The sequence below is a fragment of the Canis lupus genome, chromosome 33 (assembly GCF_011100685.1).
Source record: "Canis lupus familiaris isolate Mischka breed German Shepherd chromosome 33, alternate assembly UU_Cfam_GSD_1.0, whole genome shotgun sequence".
Taxonomy (NCBI): Eukaryota; Metazoa; Chordata; class Mammalia; order Carnivora; family Canidae; genus Canis; species Canis lupus.
The window spans coordinates 18,910,282-18,930,495 of NC_049254.1; the positions used below are offsets into that span (position 1 = coordinate 18,910,282).

Below are 20,214 nucleotides of genomic sequence, written 5' to 3' on the forward strand. Positions count from 1 at the left end.
GATGCTGAAATCAATAAGACAATCACAAAACATATGCAGAATTATAAGCCCTGGTAATGCTGTGAGGAAATCTATTTCAGAGTCAATATGGGGAACTTAATCTAACCTTGGTTGGAGAAGAGTATAAAAGGCAAGAAAAGCTAATCTGAGAGAAGATTTCAAATCTTCAAAAAGCTTCGATCTGAAGAATGAGCACCTTGGTTTTTCACTAAGGTGTGGAAAAAGGGTGGAGGTGCGAGAAATATGTTCTGGAGGGAAGTTGGGGGATGGAGAAGGTGCACAGGGCCACGGTATTGTACACAGTAGGCTTTAAGAGACAGGTGATTGGCCAGACTCTACGAACCATTTTCTGTAGTCTCTTCTCTTCTCGTTTTTTCTTAAGCTGAGCCTCCTTTTCTTCTGCTTCCCTCTTCTGACGCTCCTCTTCTTGGGCCTTTAACTGGGCCTGGTCAAGATTAGGGTCAGTAAAAAACAAGAACACTATGTTTGTATGGAAATAAGATTTTTTTATATTGAGGAAAGTCAAGTATCTACCAAGAGTGCCCACCCTGTCTCTGAAAGAAGCCTATACTTCGTGATAAAAGTAGAAACTCCAACCAACAGGTGGTCAGTTGTGTAACTTAAAAGTTTCTCCAAAAGAATCCTCTTCTACTTGTGAAGGTGATATTAAGAAAAGAACATTAATTTCTCATCAAAAAATACTTTTTTAGTTCTTTTCACCTGTGAAATAGTAAGTCCAAACTCCAAACAGCATAGGAAAATTTTTTTCTTTCATTTCACACAGAAAAACCCCCCCAAACTATGGGAACTATTTATTTTTTTCTTAATAGATACAAAATTTATTTTTGATAGTCTAGGTCAAAACTGTCTAAGAACTACTCACCTTTGCAACTTACCACGTTGGACATCTAAACCTAAATGAGTAAATCTTCCCAACTGTTGGCTCCCATCAAGTTTCATAACATATCCTTCCTGCTAAACTAATGGAGTCATTGTTTTCTCCCTTTCTTTTCCTAAAATCTTCGGAGTTCAGGCCAATGGATAAAAAGCTATTACCAAAGTTGATCTAGCTCCATTGTCTCAAGACACTTAAACAAGCTAGGCTTCATTTTTTTTCTTTTACTTTTTCTTTTCTTTTTTTTTTTTTTAAGAGGGAGGTGGGGATGCAGAAGGAGGAAAAGAGAGAGAATCTTAAGCAGGCTCCATGCCCAGCACGGAGCCTAATGCGGGGCTCTTGATCTCACCACCCTGAGATCATGCCTTGAGCCCAAAATCAAGAATTGGGCACTTAACCAACTGAGCCACCCAGGTACTTCTAGGCTTCATTTCTTTTTTATTTTTTTTTATTTTTTTTATTTTTTTTAAATATTTATTTATTTATTCATTCAGAGAGAGCGAGAGAGGCAGAGACAGGCAGAGGGAGAAGCAGGCTCCATGCAGGAAGCCCGATGTGGGACTCGATCCCGGGTCTCCAGGATCACACCCTGGGCTGCAGGCGGCGCTAAACCGCTGCGCCACCAGGGCTACCCTCATTTCTTTTTTAAATAAAGACCTATACAAATCCTTTTTCTTGCCTCAGGTTTCATTCTTGATTTACCAATTTCTCCTCTTCTTGTTTTTTCTTCTTCTCTGCCAAGATCCGCCTACGTTCAGCTCGCTGAACTGCTCTCTCTTCCATGGCTAGAAAATAGTAACAGAGTTCCAATATCAAAAATATAAGGAACACTGCAAGAGAAATGTCTCCAGATTTTATAGCAGAGTTTAGTGTTATTGCTAGGGTTTTCTTGCAAATTGAGGGTTCACAATTTCAAAAACATTTTTTTTACTTGTTTATAAATATATAAATATAAAATGTCTATTTTAAAAATATTAGTTGTAGTTGTATTTGTAAATATATAAGTATATATATGTTATTTATATACCCCCTACAGGTTAAAGACCTACGATCCTATCCTCAGTAATGATGAATAATTTGAAAATTATGTTTTTTACTTTTCTATTAGAATAATTTACTGGTTTATTTATTTTTTAAATTTTAAATATTTCTCAAGCAGTTATTTTTTTTTTTTTAAGATTTTATTTATTTATTCATAGAGACAGAGAGAGAGAGGCAGAGACACAGGCAGAGGGAGAAGCAGGCACCATACAGAGAGCCCGATGTGGGACTCGATTCCGGGTCTCCAGGATCACTCCCTGGGCTGCAGGCGGCGCTAAACCGCTGCGCCACCAGGGCTGCCCCTAATTTACTGGTTTAAATAACACAATGTGCCTTGATACTTTTATTACTGAAACCCAGAAACCAGAATTTTAATTTGATAATTTCTTTAATGAATGGAGAAAACTTTATTATAGCTAACAAATACTTTGACAATACAATCAATCCTCAAATCTCACTGAGTCTGCAATTTTTCCCTGAGTCATTATACTTATGTCTGTATGTGTAACAACAACAACAACAACGAACTAAAGTTTAGGGTCACGATGAATACATTAAAATCTAGTTTTAAGGCCTGGATAGATATCCAGATGGGCAGGAAATGGAATTGTACTAGGCATTTGGAGAACTGGCATCTGAACGAATTCAAGTGTCAGACTCCTGTTCTTGACAGTCTATTAAATATCGATCCAAATGCAGCAAATGTGCAAGATGGTCTGATAATATGACTGTGTCATCAGTCGGGGCTTTTACAGGAAGAGCGACACGGGTAGGAGGAGTAGCAAGTTCTGCTCACCTAAGTCAGCCAACAGTTATTGCTTTTGCTTCTTTGTGCCATATTATAAGAAGAAAATTTAAGTTCAAGTTTCAAGAATTAATAAACAAAAAACTCACAAGGCTATTTCTTACAGATATTAAGTGCTGCATCGCTAGAAAAAGAAGTGTGGGGGTGCCAGAGATGGAGGCAGTGAGGCTGTCTTTAAAGAGGCAGAAATAAACTAGAGGATTAAAGTGAGAACCCTGAGAAACAGAGTCTCTGGTAATAAGTGCATTCCCCATCTTTTCTAGAGCTAATCATTAAAGACCACTTGAAAAGTGGCCTGGAGTTCTAAAATATGATTAACTCGTTGAGCAAACAATTTTTTAAAAATAGTCTCACTGGAACTGGGCATTTCCTGATCATTCTCAGTGGTAGACAAAGATGGCATAAACTGCTATCCTGGCAGAGAGTCAACGCAGAGACTGCTAATTTCTTCATTAAAAGGAATGGACTTTGGGCATAGTGTGCTTCGGCTGACGTCACTTCTTGTTAGGGCAGCAATCTGGCCAAAGGTGAAAAATCAGATTTACAACCACAATATAATTGCCAACATGCCTACCTCTACACAAACAAATGTACAGTGCCTGACGACGTATAAAGTAAAAACAATTAGCAGACTCACTAGGTAGCAAATGCTTTTCTTCTCATAATATTGTCTGGTTTAGATAATGATTTCTACATGCATCAAGAATGTTATTAGATTAAAATGTCTGGTTTGCAGATTTCATTACTAAAAGCATATCATCAAGGTACAACGCATAAAAGGATGTGGATTGCTATAAATGGAATAATATTTTAAGGTTATCAGAATATAATCATAGATCATTATCAATTTTGTCCTTACCAGCTACTCAGGAGTTTTCTCATTTGTGTAACTGTCCCATTTTTTTCCCCATAATCTAAACCTCAAATTACAGGATAATGATATACCCTTCAGCTATCTATCTATCTATCTATCTATCTATCTATTTATGGTGTTATTTGGGAAGGCCAAAACGTTTGGCAGAAGAGGCAGGAAAAAATGCATGGAACTCTGGTGCAATGCACTCCTCACATGTCTAGCCATCTTTGACCAGGATCTGCCAAGTCTCAAAACCTGAGTTGCCAGGATACAGTCCCAGCACATCCTGTTTCAGGAAGGAGGATAACCACTACCAGACCACCACCAAGTCCGCCCTGCCTTTCAGTATGGGATGGGGTGCCATCAGCTGCCTTGGAATCCTTCTGGGTCCAGAGAGAGAATTCTGGGAGTCATTTCCTCTATGGTTGGTCCCAGGGGAAGCAACGGGTGAACTGGGGGTAAAAGAAAAAAAAAAAATTTAAAGGAAAAGAATTCAGACAAATAACCAGCTTTCTCTGAAGTTCTCGAGCCTGAGGAACTCAAAGCATTTCACAAAATTTAATTAGTTTTTACTCTCAGCTATGTATCAAACCCACTCAATAAATTGGTGTCATGTGGAGGTGGAAAGGTTGAGTTACTGGCCTGAGTCTGCAGTGAGTCGGAGGCTGTGACTCCCTTCCCGGTGCTCCAAATCAGTAGGGATCTATCACCCACTTCTTATCCTACCGTTTATCCCAGGTACTGAGTAGGTCTCAAACACGTCTGAAACCATCGTAAGCGGCTTCTGAGAAATTTGGACTTGGTCCAGCCTCAAAGATGTTTACTTTCATCCAGAACAACTACAAATGTAAGCTAGGTAATTAGCCAGCCCAGGGGCTGCTCCATCTGCACCTGATACTGTACAACCTGGCTTCTCAGAACTAAACGTAATCGGAAACCTTGAGGTAGAGCAAGTAAGCATTTTTCTCTTTAACTGGTCTAGTGACAGGGCTCCTCCCTAAGGGAGCACCACACACGTGCTAACTGTGCAACTCAGAGGCAGCCGGTGCCTCAGATACTATTAGTACCCGTCACCCACCAGTCACAAGGCAGGGGGGCCTCTTTGTTTGGAAAGTACACAACAAAAGAAAGGGAGAGATCGTGGAGGCCTGGAAGTTGGGCAACAGTTCAGGGGCCTCTCGACCACAACGTGAACAACCCCAAATCCTGAGTCCAAAGAATGTTCTGACATTAGTGGACATACTTTGGAAGCACCTGCCGGGTTCTCGGGGGTCCCTTCCCTCGGGGGTTTGTCAGCGGGCAGCTCTGCGCTTCCGTGGCGGCCGCGGCCCGCTCTGCTGCCCACCGGGCCTCCGCCAGCCGCTGGCTTTCCTTCAGCTCCAGGATGGTTTTCTGCTGCTCCTGAAGCTGCTGCTTCTGCTTTTCGATCAACTGTTGCTGGAAGACGTGGCGGTTGTGGAGGTGACCCCTGCGGATGGATTCTGCTTTCCGGCTCGTGGTTCTGAGCTGCTTGTAGGCGCCAGGCTGCTGGGGGGGCTCGACCCCCGGGGTCTCGGGGCGCTTATCGTCACGTGTGTTCGGAGGGACATGCTGGAGGGGAACCTGCAAGTGGCTCTTCGTTGCTGTCCCCGGGTGGGGGCTGGGGTCGCAATCTCGGCTCCCCGAGGGAGGCCCCGCAGGCACCTGAGAGAGAGGAGCAGGTTACGCTCAGCTACTTAAAGGACGGTGTTGGCGACATCTCGCCTCCTCTCCTCAGCCTTGTTTGGCCCAGTGGCACAGCCGCCCTGGGCTCCCCGCCGGGCTACGGCAGAGGCTGGCAGCTAGCTCTGGGGGTTCTCCTCAGGAGGTGCACTGCTGTTCACCACGGCAACCGCTTGGCTGAGTGGCTGCAGCGCAGACCATTGCCATGGGCCAGGACCTTTGCAGGAGGAAAGCTGTGCTCCTAGAAATTTCTAATTTGGAGATGCCTGAGTGGCTGGCTCAGTGGTTGACCGGCTGCCTTCATCGTGATCCCAGGGTCCTGGGATCGAGTCCCGCATTGGGCTCCCTGTGGGGAGCCTGCTTCTCCCTCTAGGTCTTCCTCTCTGTGTCTCTCGTGAATAAATAAAATCTTAAAAAAAAAAAGAAATTTCTAATTTGGATAGTTCAATTTGTGAATGAGGCAGGATTACCTCAGTTTTATATTACAGGAATTCTAATCTACACGAATTAACTCTGAATTTTGTGGCGAAGGATATATTCTTCCTCAAGAATGTTTGAGAACTGGGCAGCCCCGGTGGCCCAGCGGTTTAGTGCCGCCTTCAGCCCAGGGTGTGATCCTGGAGGCCCGGGATCGAGTCCCACATCAGGCTCCCTGCATGGAGCCTGTTTCTCTCCCTCTCCCTCTGCCTGTGTCTCTCCCTCCCTCGCTCTCTCTCATGAATAAATAAAATCTTAAAAAAAAAAAATTAAAAAAAAAGAACGTTTGAAAACTAACAAATATCTTTACAAATCAGTAATAGCTCTATTCTCTCCATGCCTCTCTTGCCACTAATAAATTAATCACAGGATATGTACAGATGTGTGTATGTACTTATTCACTCACTCAACTCATTCATTCATTCATTCCTTCTCAGGATCACAGCCTGGATTAAAGCTTACAGGTCTCCAGACTATTCCCTGACTATCTGGGCAAATATCTGCTTACACAAGAATATTATCAATAATATTATATTTTAGTATATGGCTTAATAGTTTTCAAAGTTTTTTTTTTTTTTTTTAAGATTTTATTCATTTATTCATAAAAGACACACACAGAGAGAGAGAGGTAGAGACACAGGCAGAGGGAGATGCAGGCCTCACGCAAGGAGCCTGATGCAGGACTCAATCCCGGGACTCCAGGATCATGCCCTGGGCCAAAGGCAGGTGCTAAACCACTGAACCACTGAGGGATTCCCTCAAAGCTTTATCATGTAACAGATCTCACTTAACAGACTCAATTTTAAGTTCTATATAGAGGGGGAGGAAACAGAATCCTTAATTGGAAAAACTTATCCTGGCCAAAATAATGCAACTTAAAATGTCTCTCCTAGAATGGTTTGACTGTATGGCCTAAGGTCTGATCAAGCCAATGAACTATATATCTTAGAAGTTTCTCGTTCTAAGAGAGTACCATACTAAGGTACTCAAAAATACTTTTCATGGTGATAGAAATAGTTCCTATAGACTCAGCTGAAGTGAAAAATGTGATATATGGGAACTCTGACGTGCTAAAGACTAAAAAATAACCTTCTATTTCAGAAATGTCAATGGACATTTATTCATGAGAACACCCGCTTAAGTAATTTAGCATCAAGCAGGGTCTATGTTTTAGGCCCTTTTAAACTTTGTGATAATGATACGTTATTAACTCAGCAAGACTGTAAAAGCCTTGAGTATAGCCAAAAGATTTCTTTTGGATCACGGTAACTTTTCAAGATGAAAATAAGAGAATGAAAGGAAGCTTAATGGTACAGATTGTACTTAGCAGAACAGGACGGAACAGCTTGGCATAATTAGCAAAAGTCATCTATTAGCTAACTGATAATTTTGAAAAATTCCACAGTATAACGTATGCATTGGTGGTACATGAGCCCCAAAACTGTATAATTAGTGGCCATCTAACTAAAGATACCATATTTTATTTGTTCATATTATATTTATACTCTGGAAAAAGAGTTTATCTAATAACCTAGAGAGTCTATCATATACTTTTACTTTCACTGGTTCTATTTTTTATAATATCCTTTTTTAATAAAATCCTTTTCAGAGTTCTTAATTTCAGAGATTTAAAGGCTTTTATTTCTTGAGTCATATATGTATATATATGTAAATATATACACACACTATATATATGCTTATATATATATAAACACACACTATATATACACACAGTAATTTTTCTGTTTTCTGCAAGTAAAAAATACTTTGTTGACTTTTTTTCAAATTTACAGATAACAACAGTTTAACTTTGTAAAGTAAAAAGTTCAGACAGCTATTTCCTAAGATAAAAGACTCTTGGGTCTTAATGGAAACAAAATTATATGACATAAAGGTAGATAAAGTTCCTAGAGGAAGGGACTAAAATGTTACATAAGTCCCAATAAACATCATGATACCCTCTGCAGAGAGACTAGGCCCGAATTAAAACCAGCCTACTTGCTGGCAGTAATCAAGGTAAAAAGCAAGATTGCAGTCCTTCTGGTGCCCATTTTAATTTTACATGTCTAAGTTAAGTACTCTATAGCATTATGTGGTGGGGTCTGGGGTGAAGGTGAGAGGGTAGAGGATCTTCCCCAAAGGGTTTTTCAAATATGACAGTGTAATTATGAAAGAAAAAACTGATAGATTCACTTTATAACAACTCTGTATAGTATCAAACCCCAAAACTTATCCAAAAAGGCAAATAAAAAAAATTTTGCAAAATATATAGTAATGTAAGCATCAGTAGTCTTAAAAATATAAAGAGCTCCTATAAATAAGAAAAAGATATATAATCAAATAGAAAAATGTATAAGGGCATGAAGAGACAAATCATTAAATATCTTTCTAGAAATAAACCATTTCCACATACATATATATATGTAAATGGCCATTATAAAAAATGTTTAGGGATGCCTGGGTGGCTCAGTGGTTGAGCGTCTCCCTTGGCCCAGGGCATGATCCTGGAGTCCCGGGATCGAGTCCCACATCGGGCTCCCTTTATGGAGCCTGCTTCTCTCTCTGCCTGTGTCTCTGCCTCTGCCTCTCTCTCTCTCTCTCTCTCTGTCTCTCATGAATAAATAAAATCTTTAAAAAAAAATGTTTAACTTCACTAATTAAAAAATGCAAATGCTGAAGCAATAAGAGGATGAAAGTATTTTACCATCAACTTAGCAAAAATGAAAAATGTGTTACCAGGCAGGAAGATAGGCATTTTTTTGGCATAACCTTTCTGGAGGGCCAATTTGGTATTATTCTTTAAAATGTGCATTCTATTTTTAGGTATTTATCCTAAGGAAAGCATTTAAGTAAAGTGGATGTGTGCAAAGATTTCTTTATAAGGATGATCACTGAAGCATTGTTTGCAATAGTGACAAACTGGAAACTTAAATGTCTAGCAATACAGAAAAAGATAAGTAGATTCTAGCCTATGGCTCATGATAGAATATCCTATAGCCATTACAAAATGATGTCACAGGATGGTAGTCCTTAATCAAAGGGTATTCATCAGGTTCACCCGTGAAACTTAAAAAAAAAAAAAAATACAGGCGCCCCACAACGAGAAATTTTGATTTAGCAGGTCTGATCTGTGGTTTACTGTCAGCTGAGAACTAACCTTGCAGCAGTAAATTTAGTGATATAGAAAATTCTCAGGTTATATTGTAAAATTGCAATTTTTTTTCAAAAAACATGATAGTTACATTATTAAGAAAAAATGGCCTTAGTTTTTCTGTATTATGTATTATGAAAAAGCAGATACCCTCAATAGCTTGACTGAAGAAAGTTTAAAAGCTAAATAAAATATTAAAGAGAAGAATTTGCATATGCCTGAATAGAGAAAAGACTATACAGCTATTCAACATGTTACTAGCGGTTATTTCCAGATGATAGAATTATAAGCTACTTTGCTTTTTCCTCTGTCATTTTCTCCTATCAAATTACCAGAATTAACACAAATGATTTTTCTTATTAGAAAAATAAAAACTTAAAAATTCCCCGTGTGTGTGTGTGTGTGTGTATGTGTGTATCACAAGCTCATTTAGACAGGAAATGTCTGGTGATCAAGTTAGAGGAGTTAAAGAGTTATAAACAATGTTTTATATAACTGTTCCTGAAGGAGTCTTTCACTTAGTTGTTTTAAGTTCCTTCTCTATATTATGTCCCTCCAAGTCTCAAGAATACCAAAGTTCATATATGCTATACAAAAAGATTTGGGGGATGCCTTGGGTGGCTCAATGGTTGAGCGCCTGCCTTCAGCTCAGGGCATGATCCCAGGATCCTGGGATCGAGTCCTGCGTTGGGGTCCCTGCAGGGAGTCTGCTCCACCCTCTGCCTATGTCTCTATCTCTGTGTGTCTCTCATGAATAAATAAAATCTTAAAAAAAAAAAAAAGAATTGGTTCAAGAAAATAAACACTGACTTAAAGATAACCTCTGTGTACCGCAAACAGCTCACATCTTCTAAATAGTCCAGGCAAGGCAATCTGACAATGGCTAATATAACCCAGGCCATACCAGTGCAGAGCTCAAATGCCAGTGTTTAATAAGCAGAAGACCAAGCAAAGGAAAAACAACATACCCCTCCATTTCCTCTAAGTGGATTCACCATAGTTGCTGCCTCCTCAAGTAGAACGATGCCTGATGACCCATTTGTGCTGAGTTTCCCTAGTGATGCTGCCTCCAGCAGCTCATTCATTTTCTTCCTAGTTTCCTCTTTTGTCAGGGCCAGCTCTCTCTTTAGGATTTCCGTGCGGTGCCAATGCTGCCATTCTGTAAAGTGCTGTCGGAGAACTTGTTTCCGGTTATACTCAGTGGCCAGTTGTTGTTTTCTAAGCAACAGAGTATTTCCATTAAAAAGATGAAGCCATTTACAGCTTGTTAGCTGATAACATATAAACGAAACACAAGTCTAAAAGAGTCCCCGAAATGTTCCATCTTAGATCCAGCATATCCTTTTATTTAAGCTAAATGGAATTGCTTTATCAAATCCCCTGGTGCAAAAGGTCTGCTTGTAGAGGACGTTGGCACCTTAAGAGATTATCTCAGAATTAAGAGTTCTATCACGTCACAGAGCATATTACATTTTTTAAAATTACCATAAAAGAGTTTCTGAGAGCTTTTGGAGGGGAAGGAGCAAGAGAAATCGGCATATAAATAACTACTTTTAAAAAGATGGATATGTGAGGAAGATTTCAGCCATGTCTGCAAATGTGAGGAAGACAGAGGTTTGGGAGAAAGGGAATGGAACAAGATTTAACAAGTGAGCTGTCAATAATGAATTAAGTATAAAACTTATGAAACTTCATAATGTTAGAGGACATCAATGAGTGAGGCTGGGAACTGCTTGCTTTATTCCCTTCCCAAAGGGGACCCCCATCAGGAGACACTGTTGGGGCAGCCAGTTGAGAATTCGAGCATGGAGGGGTCTAAATTCTATCTATAAGTGGATGATTATTGTCCCTGAAGAAGTAAGCTGTAGAGTTTGGAACTTTTTATATTAGATCAGGAATCAGTTTTGAGGTTGAAAATCTACCATTATTTAGAGAAAATCTACTACTACTTGATTTCATCTTGTAAAGATGACTCAAGTTCTCTATAATACTATTTGGATACCCATTTCTGTTAAACATCCGTAATGTTTAACTCTCCTCATGGACTCTTTGGAGTTATAGGTTAAAAAAAAAAAAAAAAATCAAAGTTCTTAGGTCAATGGGTCAGGACAACATTTCTAGAGTTCTTAAATGCTTAAGGGACTTAAAGCTTTCCTGACTGGCATCTATAGTAAGAAAAATGTTACACTGTGACACAATATACAAGTTTATGTGTGTATGTATGAAACAAAAGTATATATAATTGAAACAAAGGTCTCGCCAAACAATATCTAGGAGCATTCTAGGATTTCTGCTCTGTTCCATTTCTTTACAAAATTTAGCTCATCTGGGCCTCATTTCAGGACCCGTTAATGGGTTAAAACCCTTAGTTTGAAAAAGACTACTTTAAAGTCACAGAAGTTAACCTGTGTCAGAGAGTTGGATGAAACAACCAATTAGTGAGAGTAGAGTCGATTGAAATAGTGAAATTCAGGATAAACACAACAACTCTGCCAAGAGCATATTTCATTGTATTTAATTGCTTCCCTCTACTGTATTAATGACAGGTACTCAATTAATTTAACTGATGTTTTTGTAATAAAAGTACAATATAGGTGCTAATATAAATATTTATACATGGGATTTAATCTGATGGAAATAAATTACCTAATATGGGACTGAATAACCATAAAATAAAAATTTTAGAGGAAGTAACGATAATAAATCAGGTAGCAAAGAAGGTAAGAAAAAAGTTCCAAATATATCAATGTTTAAATAGTGAAACAAATAAAAAGCCTATAGCACTTTTCTTAAGTGAAAATAATAAATTTCCACTGGATAGAAGACATATATTGCCCTCTCTGATTAATGTGAAATTCAATTTACATCAATCTGCTCAGGAAGGGGGAGTGTGAAATTTACCTGATGTGTTAATTTCATGTTTTTATAGCATAAACAGCCAAAAGGAGCACTAGGGTTTCGACTATCATGGAAGAGATAATTTGGACACCATAAAAGACAAAGAGAAAAATATTTCGGCAGCTATATCAAAATGACTAAACAGTAAGAAAATGGGTAAAAATTACATATTGACCATAGTGTGTAGAGCTGACTCTCTAGTGATTATGTAGGGGATTTCAAAGTGTATTTAAAATATCTACATTTGTGCTTTGAGATGGAAAGGTAGAAATGCAGAGTCTAGGGATCCAGAGACAAAGCTGGTCTTACTCCTGTTTCTCTGCAGTTCACTTCAGCAGAGTGGTATTCCAAATAAGCTAATTTCCATATTTTTAAAAAGATGACACTAAAAACATAAATATTTCTGAAAGTGAAAAATCACTTAAACTTCCTAAAATCTCAATCTGATGCAATACTTAGGTATGCTAACCAAAAGAAATGGTTTCAAACACAGTTCCCAGCTAATCATAAAATGAAGGACAGAGTTCCCTTATGGAAAACATCTTGTCCCAGTATGCCTCCAAGCTGAAATCTGGGAAGTTCTGGCAAAAGCATATAAATTGATTATCACAGTTAAATAACTACATGCACAGAAAGGCTGTCCCTAAAGACCAAATATAGTGGAAAAACTGTTTTCCGTCCTATATAAGGAAAAACCTGGTTCTTCCCCCCACTGTGTGTGTCTCCTGTGTGTCTCCTTTATCTTTTCTGAGAACACCTCACTTCTGGCACTTTGATTACAAACGTGTGAAGGTTTTTCCCCACACCAACAGCAACTCTTGGACACCAAGCAGGATATCCAAGAATTAACTCAATTCTGATACTATCTCCCCAAAGACAGTGTCAGATCCCACAGGCTAAGGGCTCAGTCCCATAAAAGTCTTCCCATTCTCCCCACCCACCACCTTCAGATGCTAGTCACAAACCCAGGTTATCTATCACTCATGCTTCTGATCAATTTGCTACAGATCAGAGATTCCAACTACCCGCTCCTGGGGTTTAATTAATTTGCTAGGGTAGTTCACAGAACTCAGGGAAACATTTATGTTTATCAGTTTATTAAAGGATATGAAGGATACAGAGGAACAGCCAGATGAAGAGATGCATAGGGTGAGGTCTAGAAAGGTCCTGAGCACAAGAGCTTCTGTCCCCATATATTTGGGGTGTCAATGTGGATGTGTTCACCTGCTGGGAAGCCCCTTGAACCTTGCACTTTGGGATTTTATGGAGGCTTCATCATGTAGCTATGATTGATATTAACTCCATTTCAGCCTTTCTCCTTCTTCAAGAGGATGGGGAGCAAGGCCAAAAATTCCAAGTTTCTGATCATGGTTTGGTCTTTCTGGTGACCATCCCAGAGCCCTTCAGGAGCCAACCCAGAACCCTCTCATAGGACAAAAGACACTCCTATCACTCAGGTAATTAGCAAGGAGTTAGGTGTCAGGAGCAGAGATCAAAGACTAATATTAGAACAAGAGCTGTTCCTAGTGCTATCATCATTTAGGAAATTACAAGGGTCTTAGAAGCTCTGTTCCAGGAACCAGGTGTAGAGACCAATATATATTTTTTATTATCTCAGACATAAGAGTATAAAATATAAAGGTTTAAATAGGAATTTAAATAATCAACCATGCTGTTTAGAATCAACACCTCAAATGATGCTTAGTGATCAGTGCATGTTCTAGAACCTGTAAGTCAGAAGAATACTAACTAGACGGGGGACACTAGATTAAGCGCTTGGAAGCCTCAGTTTTCTCCTTAAAAATGGGGTCACCCTAAAAAAAACCCAAACCAAACAAAAAAACCCTACACATTGTGTATTTTTTTTTTAAAAAAGATTTCATTAAACACACACACACACACACACACACACACGCACAGACACACACATCTGAATATGTAGACGAATTCTCATGGAAGATAACACTATCTTAGGACAAGACTACCAGGTACTAAAAAGCGTCTTGAATTTTTTAAAAAAGGAAATGAGAAATGACAAACAACCACACACTCGTGATCTGATTGACTGCAGAAATCTGGCACAGAACATGAAAACAGCAGCGGTATGAACAGCTGCATTTGGGATGAGCAGGAACGGGGACGTTAAGCTAATGCATTCAAGTAGCCCCTAGGGAGAAAGTGGAAGATGACAACGGTTCTGTCTGAAAGTTTTAAAAGTGAGCCAGGCAGTGCAAGTCTGGGCCCCCTGCCTGTCTCACAGACACATGAGGAGCTTGCCCAGCTTCAGATGCCCTGCACTTTCTGGCCTCTCACCTGGATACCCAGGTGCGCGTGGAAGGAAGGGCATCAAGCATGATTCACCGAGGGGCTCCATAAGTGATTGTCCTAAAGAATGCTCAAATGAGGAGTGGGGATATGGGGATACCTGACAGTCTATTTTCAGCTCAGCCTCCCCACCCCCAGGCTAGCATGTGGGCTCACCCCAGCCCACTCTCTCACAAGCTGCTTATGTGCTGGTTTACCAGTTTTTTCCCCCCCGAACTGAAAACGCCCTCTTCTACTTAGCCACATTCTCCCTCTCTCTCAGAAGATAGGGCCCTTGAATTCCTATTTTTAAAAAGCTCCTCGGGGGATTATAACGCATGATAGCCAAGTCTATGTCACTCCTAAGTATTTTTCTTATGGTGCCTTCTGTCGCAATTATTTTTAGTATTTGGGTACCGTTTTTCACTTCACTTAGACTGAAAACTCCTAGAAGGCAAGTATTTGACACTTTTCTCAAGTCCCCCTCCCTGTGCTCAAGAGAGAGCCCAGTACTCAGTAAACATAAGTAAAGCTGGTTGGTAAAAGAATAAATTCTATTCGACAGAATGAAAGAATGAGTGAACGAACGAATGCCCTGGCTGGAGGGCTACCAAAGGGCCAGTTTGTCCCCGGGCCTTCCACAGTACCCTCACACTCCCATCGCTTCCGTTTGCAGACACCACCTGTGCAAGTGCAGAAAGCTTCCCAAGAGGGATAACATCAATTGATGGTCACAGGGAACAGTGTGAGGAGCTCCAGGGACAAAGGGCAGGGATCAAAGCATACTCCAGGAAAGGCCCAGAGCTCCGGTGCAAGGGAGGGCAAGACTGCAGGCAGTGTGGGGGTTACTGAGGGAAGGACCGAGATATCAGGGGCTCAGAGGCCTGGGGGTAGAGGATGCCAGCAATGAACCCTGCTTCTTCCTCATTTTGTCCACGGCTGGCCATAAATGGAAGAGAGGGAGGGAGAGAGGGGCAACAGCAGAAGCAAAGCCAGCTTTGAACATGAACATGCAACGCAGATTAAAAATTCAGTTCAAATGCCAATACGACCCCATCAGAGGATCTAACTTGGTGTATGCACCAGGGTTTTGTGGTGTTACCTAAGTGACTGAATCCTCAGGGTCTGGGAATACTTGTTAATGTTGAGATTGTATCAGGATACTGTATCAAAATTTTATAATACCATTTCTGTAACTACTTTTAAAAGAAAAGAGACAGATAAAAATAGAAGAAAGAAAAAGAAAGGAAGAAGGGGCACCTGGATGGCTCAGTGGCTGAGCATCTGCCTTTGGCTCAGGTCGTGATCCTGGGGTCCTGGGATCCAGTCCCACGTCGGGCTCCCCACAGGGAGCCTGCTTCTCCCTCTGCCCAGGTCTCTGCCTTCTCTCTCATGAATAAAATAAAATCTTAAAAAAAAAAAAAAAGTAAAGAGAGAAAGGAAGAAAGGAAAGAAGGAAGAAAGAAGTCAGGAAAGTGGGCCCTGTGTGGGGTGATAGGCCAGTGAGGAGAAACCCTGGGTATCAAAAACAAATGTGGATACAGGAGCTGGCGCATGAGGACACAGCTGACATCTGAGTAATGGGCAAAGCAAATGATTTCTACGTCCAGGATAAGCCACAGAACCAATGTGTTTGCCAATCTGGTGAGAGTTTCTACAGTGAGTAACCTGTTATATTCCTTGAGCTCATTAGTAGAAAAAAAAATGCTTGAAAACACTATCAACATAAATTGCAGGAGAGGAAGCAAATGAACTCATTCACTCACTGACTCACTTATTATTCAACAAGTATGTATTTGGTGTCCACTGAGGTACTAGGAGAAACTCTGATGAAACCAGGAAAGAGGCTCTCCAGACACCCTCCATCCCACTGATATTTCTTGGTTTCTGCCCACAGTAGAAACCTGTGAGCTCTTTCCCCAACTTTAATATCCCAACCTTCCTTGAACAAAATCACCCAACTTAATTTCTAGAACAAAGAGAAACATGCAGAGAGCCTGGGATTTGTAGGAAAGCAGCACAAAGGATGGCTCGTATTTCATAGCTCCTTTCTTCTCCTTCGTTTCTAGTCTTGTCATTTGTTGATTACTGCTTTATTTTTCATCCACAACCATTTAAAATTGCCATGTAACCGAAAAATACGGCTGTCTCAGGGAACCACCACCTACATACAGTTTAACATTTAACACAGAAGCAGTGTGGTATAGGAAAAAGCATCTGACTCAGAATCTGAAAGACCAGACTCTAGTCGTGGACTAGCTACTCTTACCTTCATGACCTCGAGAGAGTCATTTACTCTCTCCAAGCCTTGCTTTTAACATCTGCAGAATGACAGGCAGGATCAGACGATCCTTGAGATGACTTCCTGCTCTAAGATTTTCCTGCTGTAATGTTTTGTAGTAAAAAAAAAAAAAAAAAAAAATGATTGTAAGTTATGTATTTTCTAACTCTGGCACTTTAAAGAAATGTAGTACCCATTCTGAACATTTAAAAATAGACACCTGAAAATAAGTCACAGATACGAGACAAAAAGTTCTAAGATCTTAAAAAAAATTGGCACCTTATGCTATTATGAAATCCTCATTTAGTGATTTTTATATTTAAACAGTTTAATTGGAATGAAATTATCAAGTTCTTCAGATTTTTCTTCTACAAGTTTCTTTCAGCATGTACACTTCACAGGCCACTTTTAATGTCAACCCTCAGTTTTCCACACCCTTTGTGTCCTCACTCACACTGCTTCCCCTTTACAGCACCTCCAGTTCCCCTCCTTTACCCAGGAAATCCTGCTAGCCATTCCTTTTTCAGTAAGCTATCATCCCAATATCTTGTATCAATCGCTGGGTCTTGAGAACTTAGAAATGAATTATGGGAAAGAGTTTTTCAATGCTGCCTTTTTTTTTCCCCACTGAAGACTCCCCCTAGCATACTGTAAAGAAAGAGAAATTGAGTAGGACACCCTTCTACTTAAAAGCTGTCAAGAACTTAAAACACACACACACACACACACACACACACACACACACACACACACACAGAGTCAAGAATTTACCTTCATTTCACAAAGAATTCCTAAACTCCTTGTCTTGGCATTCAAGGCCTTTTACAAGCTGAGAACTTGAGAACCACATGCTTGATGATCTCCAACCGGGATGGCTATCCTACAAGCCATTGCCTCATCTCCCCATTCCCACTGAGGAACGTCCTACTTACCATACAGAGTCCAGCTCACCACCCACCTTCCTGATAAAGCCCTTCCTGGCATTTTGTAGGAGCCTCCTCAATCCCTGACACTTCTTCTGCTAAGCTTTCAGCAGCAGAGGGGATGCATTATGCAGTTTATCATGCCGCTCAACACCTGTCCTGTTTTTAGACCTTGTCTTCCCCACCAACTGTGAGGCCATGTGTCAGGCTCCTGTGTACCCACCCCAGGGCCTGATGGCGTCACAGGGCAGCACAACTCTAGAGGGCACCCTTTCCTCCCACGTAACAATGATTTCCCACACCATTCATTCAAATTTTCAGCCTGAATGAGTAACAGAGTTGCCAGCGGGAGAGGTGATTACACAAGAACATAAACTGTCCTTGCCCCCCAAATAAACAAATGGATCCTTTTAAAGCCGTGACTGGGGTTCCAGGGTACAAAGTTGCACTTGGTAATTTTAAGATGATGGGACAAAGTAAGTTTTACTTGAAGACAATTTCTGTGTCATTCCCAGGTACAAGAGGATGCTGATACAAAGGTATCAAAAACCTCTAAATAAGGTGTGGAACAGAAGATGGAGGAAAGGAACAGAAGGTGGGAGAAGCAACTCGGCAGGTCTGCCCTCCCGGATGCACGGTCCCTATGCCCCTAATTAACATTCTGCGTGCAGGCAGGGATTTCAAACATCAATGGGAATTACTGGCATATTAACCAAACTCTGTCTTCCAAATTGTAAGATGGTCCAAGGTACGATGCTACGACTTCAGGGGAGAGGGAAAAGGCAAAGCAATTGTTTTCTTCACAAAAAGCATATACATTAGTATTTTTGAATTAAATTTTTCTTTTGCTTGTAATTGTCAGTTATAATTTTCTAGTTTGGGATGTTAATGCAGAAAAAGCAGTGATCCCCACATTTTATAATAGATGAGATGATTCTAGTGAATAGAATTTTTAGAGTTTACTTCAAGATTCCTCAGGAGGAAAAATGTCCTAAACACACCAGAGGGGTTTTCGTGATCCAAATAAAAGTACCTGTTTGCTTCTCGAAGGTCATTTTCCAGGGCTTGGGTCTCCCGCGCCAACTTCTGGGATCTTGTGTAGTCTCTCCAGGCTCGCAGGACCTTCAGTTGAAACTTCCAGTCGGACAGGGTCCCAGCTTTTCCCAGCGTAATCCTACGATCAAGGATCAGACTGTGCCAGGCAGAGAAATACCGTTTCTGACACTGCAACGGAAACATGTGGAAAATCACCACTGACCAGCCTCAGTGTCTCTAACACCTAACACTGGGAGCGGTCCCCTCAGATTTCCCCCTCACACTTCTTCTAACAAATCTAGGGACTGTGGTCTTGATGAAGGGGAACAAAATATAACTGCTTTATGCGAATAATGACAGAAAGTATTCAAGTCATGCAGCTGAGGTACCCAGGCTCATGACCTAAACTGTAATACTTAGTTCTCACTGTAAGGCATCGGTCCTCTGGGGGGTTGGAGGAACAGTCACATGTAAGACCCAGGTTAAGTGACTTGTTTGAGAAGCTTGAAATACCTGCTTCCTGTAGGACTGCCAGCTTGTCTTGGGAGTTTAAAATACCAACTGATTAATTAATTCCTGTTACAAACATTGCTGATGTCCTGCACAAAGGAACATGGAAGATCCCACGAGGACAGAATAGGGATCTCTGGTCCTTGGAAATAAGATAGCTAAAACACCAGTTGACAGCTGAGCTACCACTGACCACAACAGAGCTTTGGTGAGCAGGCCTAGAGAGACTAGGTGCTCAGGATGTTTGGGATCTTCCGCTACTTGCATGTGATCACAAGGGAGAGAAGTTCCACTGAGCCTACGGATGTCCCCAGAAAAGTTTACTTATGGTCCTAGCCTAAGAAACTCTCTGAAATCTAGTCCCTGCCTACATCTCCTACCTTCACAGTAAACTAAATGTTCCCACTACATCACAGAACTTTCAGTTTTTGCCCTTACCTCAACCACACCTTTTAATTAATTAATTTTTTTTTAAGATTTTATTTATTTATTCATAGAGACAGAGACAGAGACAGACAGACAGAGAGAGAGAGAGAGAGAGAGGGGCAGAGACACAGGCAGAGGGAGAAGCAGGCTCCATGCAGGGAGCCTGATGTGGGACTTGAACCAGGGTCCCCAGGATCACGCCCTGGGCTGCAGGTGGCGCTAAACCGCTGCGCCACCTGGGCTGTCCTCAACCACACCTTTTAACCTTTCCTATGTGCATGCTCATTTCTCAGTCCTCCCTTTCTGCCCTCTCTTTGACTACTTCAGGACTCCCTTCTTTCTGGAAGTTCTCCTGTTATCAACCACTCTCCCCAAATACAAGTGTCCTTCCACTGTGTTTCCAGAGCAATCTCTGCTTTCTTCCATCACAACACTCATTATACTGTATTACGATCCCCGGTTTACTGGTTTCCACTAGACTACGAGCCCCCAGAAGGAAGGGACGGGGTCCCATGAATGAAAATGGCAAATCTGAGAGTTGTATCAAGTGTTGGTAGCAATAAAACAGAATGTAACCTCACAGAAAGTGACACTGTGGCCTAAATGACCAGCCTCAACCACTTGCTAGCCCTGTCAGGGTCAACTGTATTTACTGCTTCTACCTGTATAACAACCCTTTTGCTACTTCAACATTTAGTAAGCAGCCACCATTGGATTTAAATTTGGGAACTCTGGGATCCCTGGGTGGCGCAGCAGTTTGGCGCCTGCCTTTGGCCCAGGGCACGATCCTGGAGACCCGGGATCGAATCCCACATCAGGCTCCTGGTGCATGGAGCCTGCTTCTCCCTCTGCCTATGTCTCTGCCTCTCTCTCTCTCTCTCTGTGACTATCATAAATAAATAAAAATTAAA

The 20,214-nt window shown here is 41.0% G+C and overlaps 1 protein-coding gene and 1 long non-coding RNA gene across 5 annotated transcripts in view; one reads left to right on the forward strand and one right to left on the reverse strand.

Moving 5' to 3' along the window:
* CCDC191 (coiled-coil domain containing 191) overlaps positions 1-20,214 on the reverse strand; it is an 88,487-nt gene that overhangs the window by 35,951 nt on the left and 32,322 nt on the right. For all 4 annotated transcript variants that reach the window (XM_038582860.1, XM_038582859.1, XM_038582861.1 and 1 more), the window contains 6 exons: positions 18,366-18,556; positions 9,895-10,144; positions 4,841-5,280; positions 3,937-4,049; positions 1,598-1,680; positions 344-445 (listed from right to left, as the gene is read on the reverse strand). In XM_038582860.1, coding sequence (XP_038438788.1) covers positions 344-445; positions 1,598-1,680; positions 3,937-4,049; positions 4,841-5,280; positions 9,895-10,144; positions 18,366-18,556 — 1,179 coding nt within the window. The remainder of the gene's footprint in view (positions 1-343; positions 446-1,597; positions 1,681-3,936; positions 4,050-4,840; positions 5,281-9,894; positions 10,145-18,365; positions 18,557-20,214) is intronic.
* LOC119867331 lies at positions 10,421-18,404 on the forward strand. Its single transcript, XR_005383335.1, has 3 exons — positions 10,421-10,575; positions 11,856-11,968; positions 17,848-18,404. It is a non-coding gene; the product is annotated as an uncharacterized LOC119867331 (long non-coding RNA).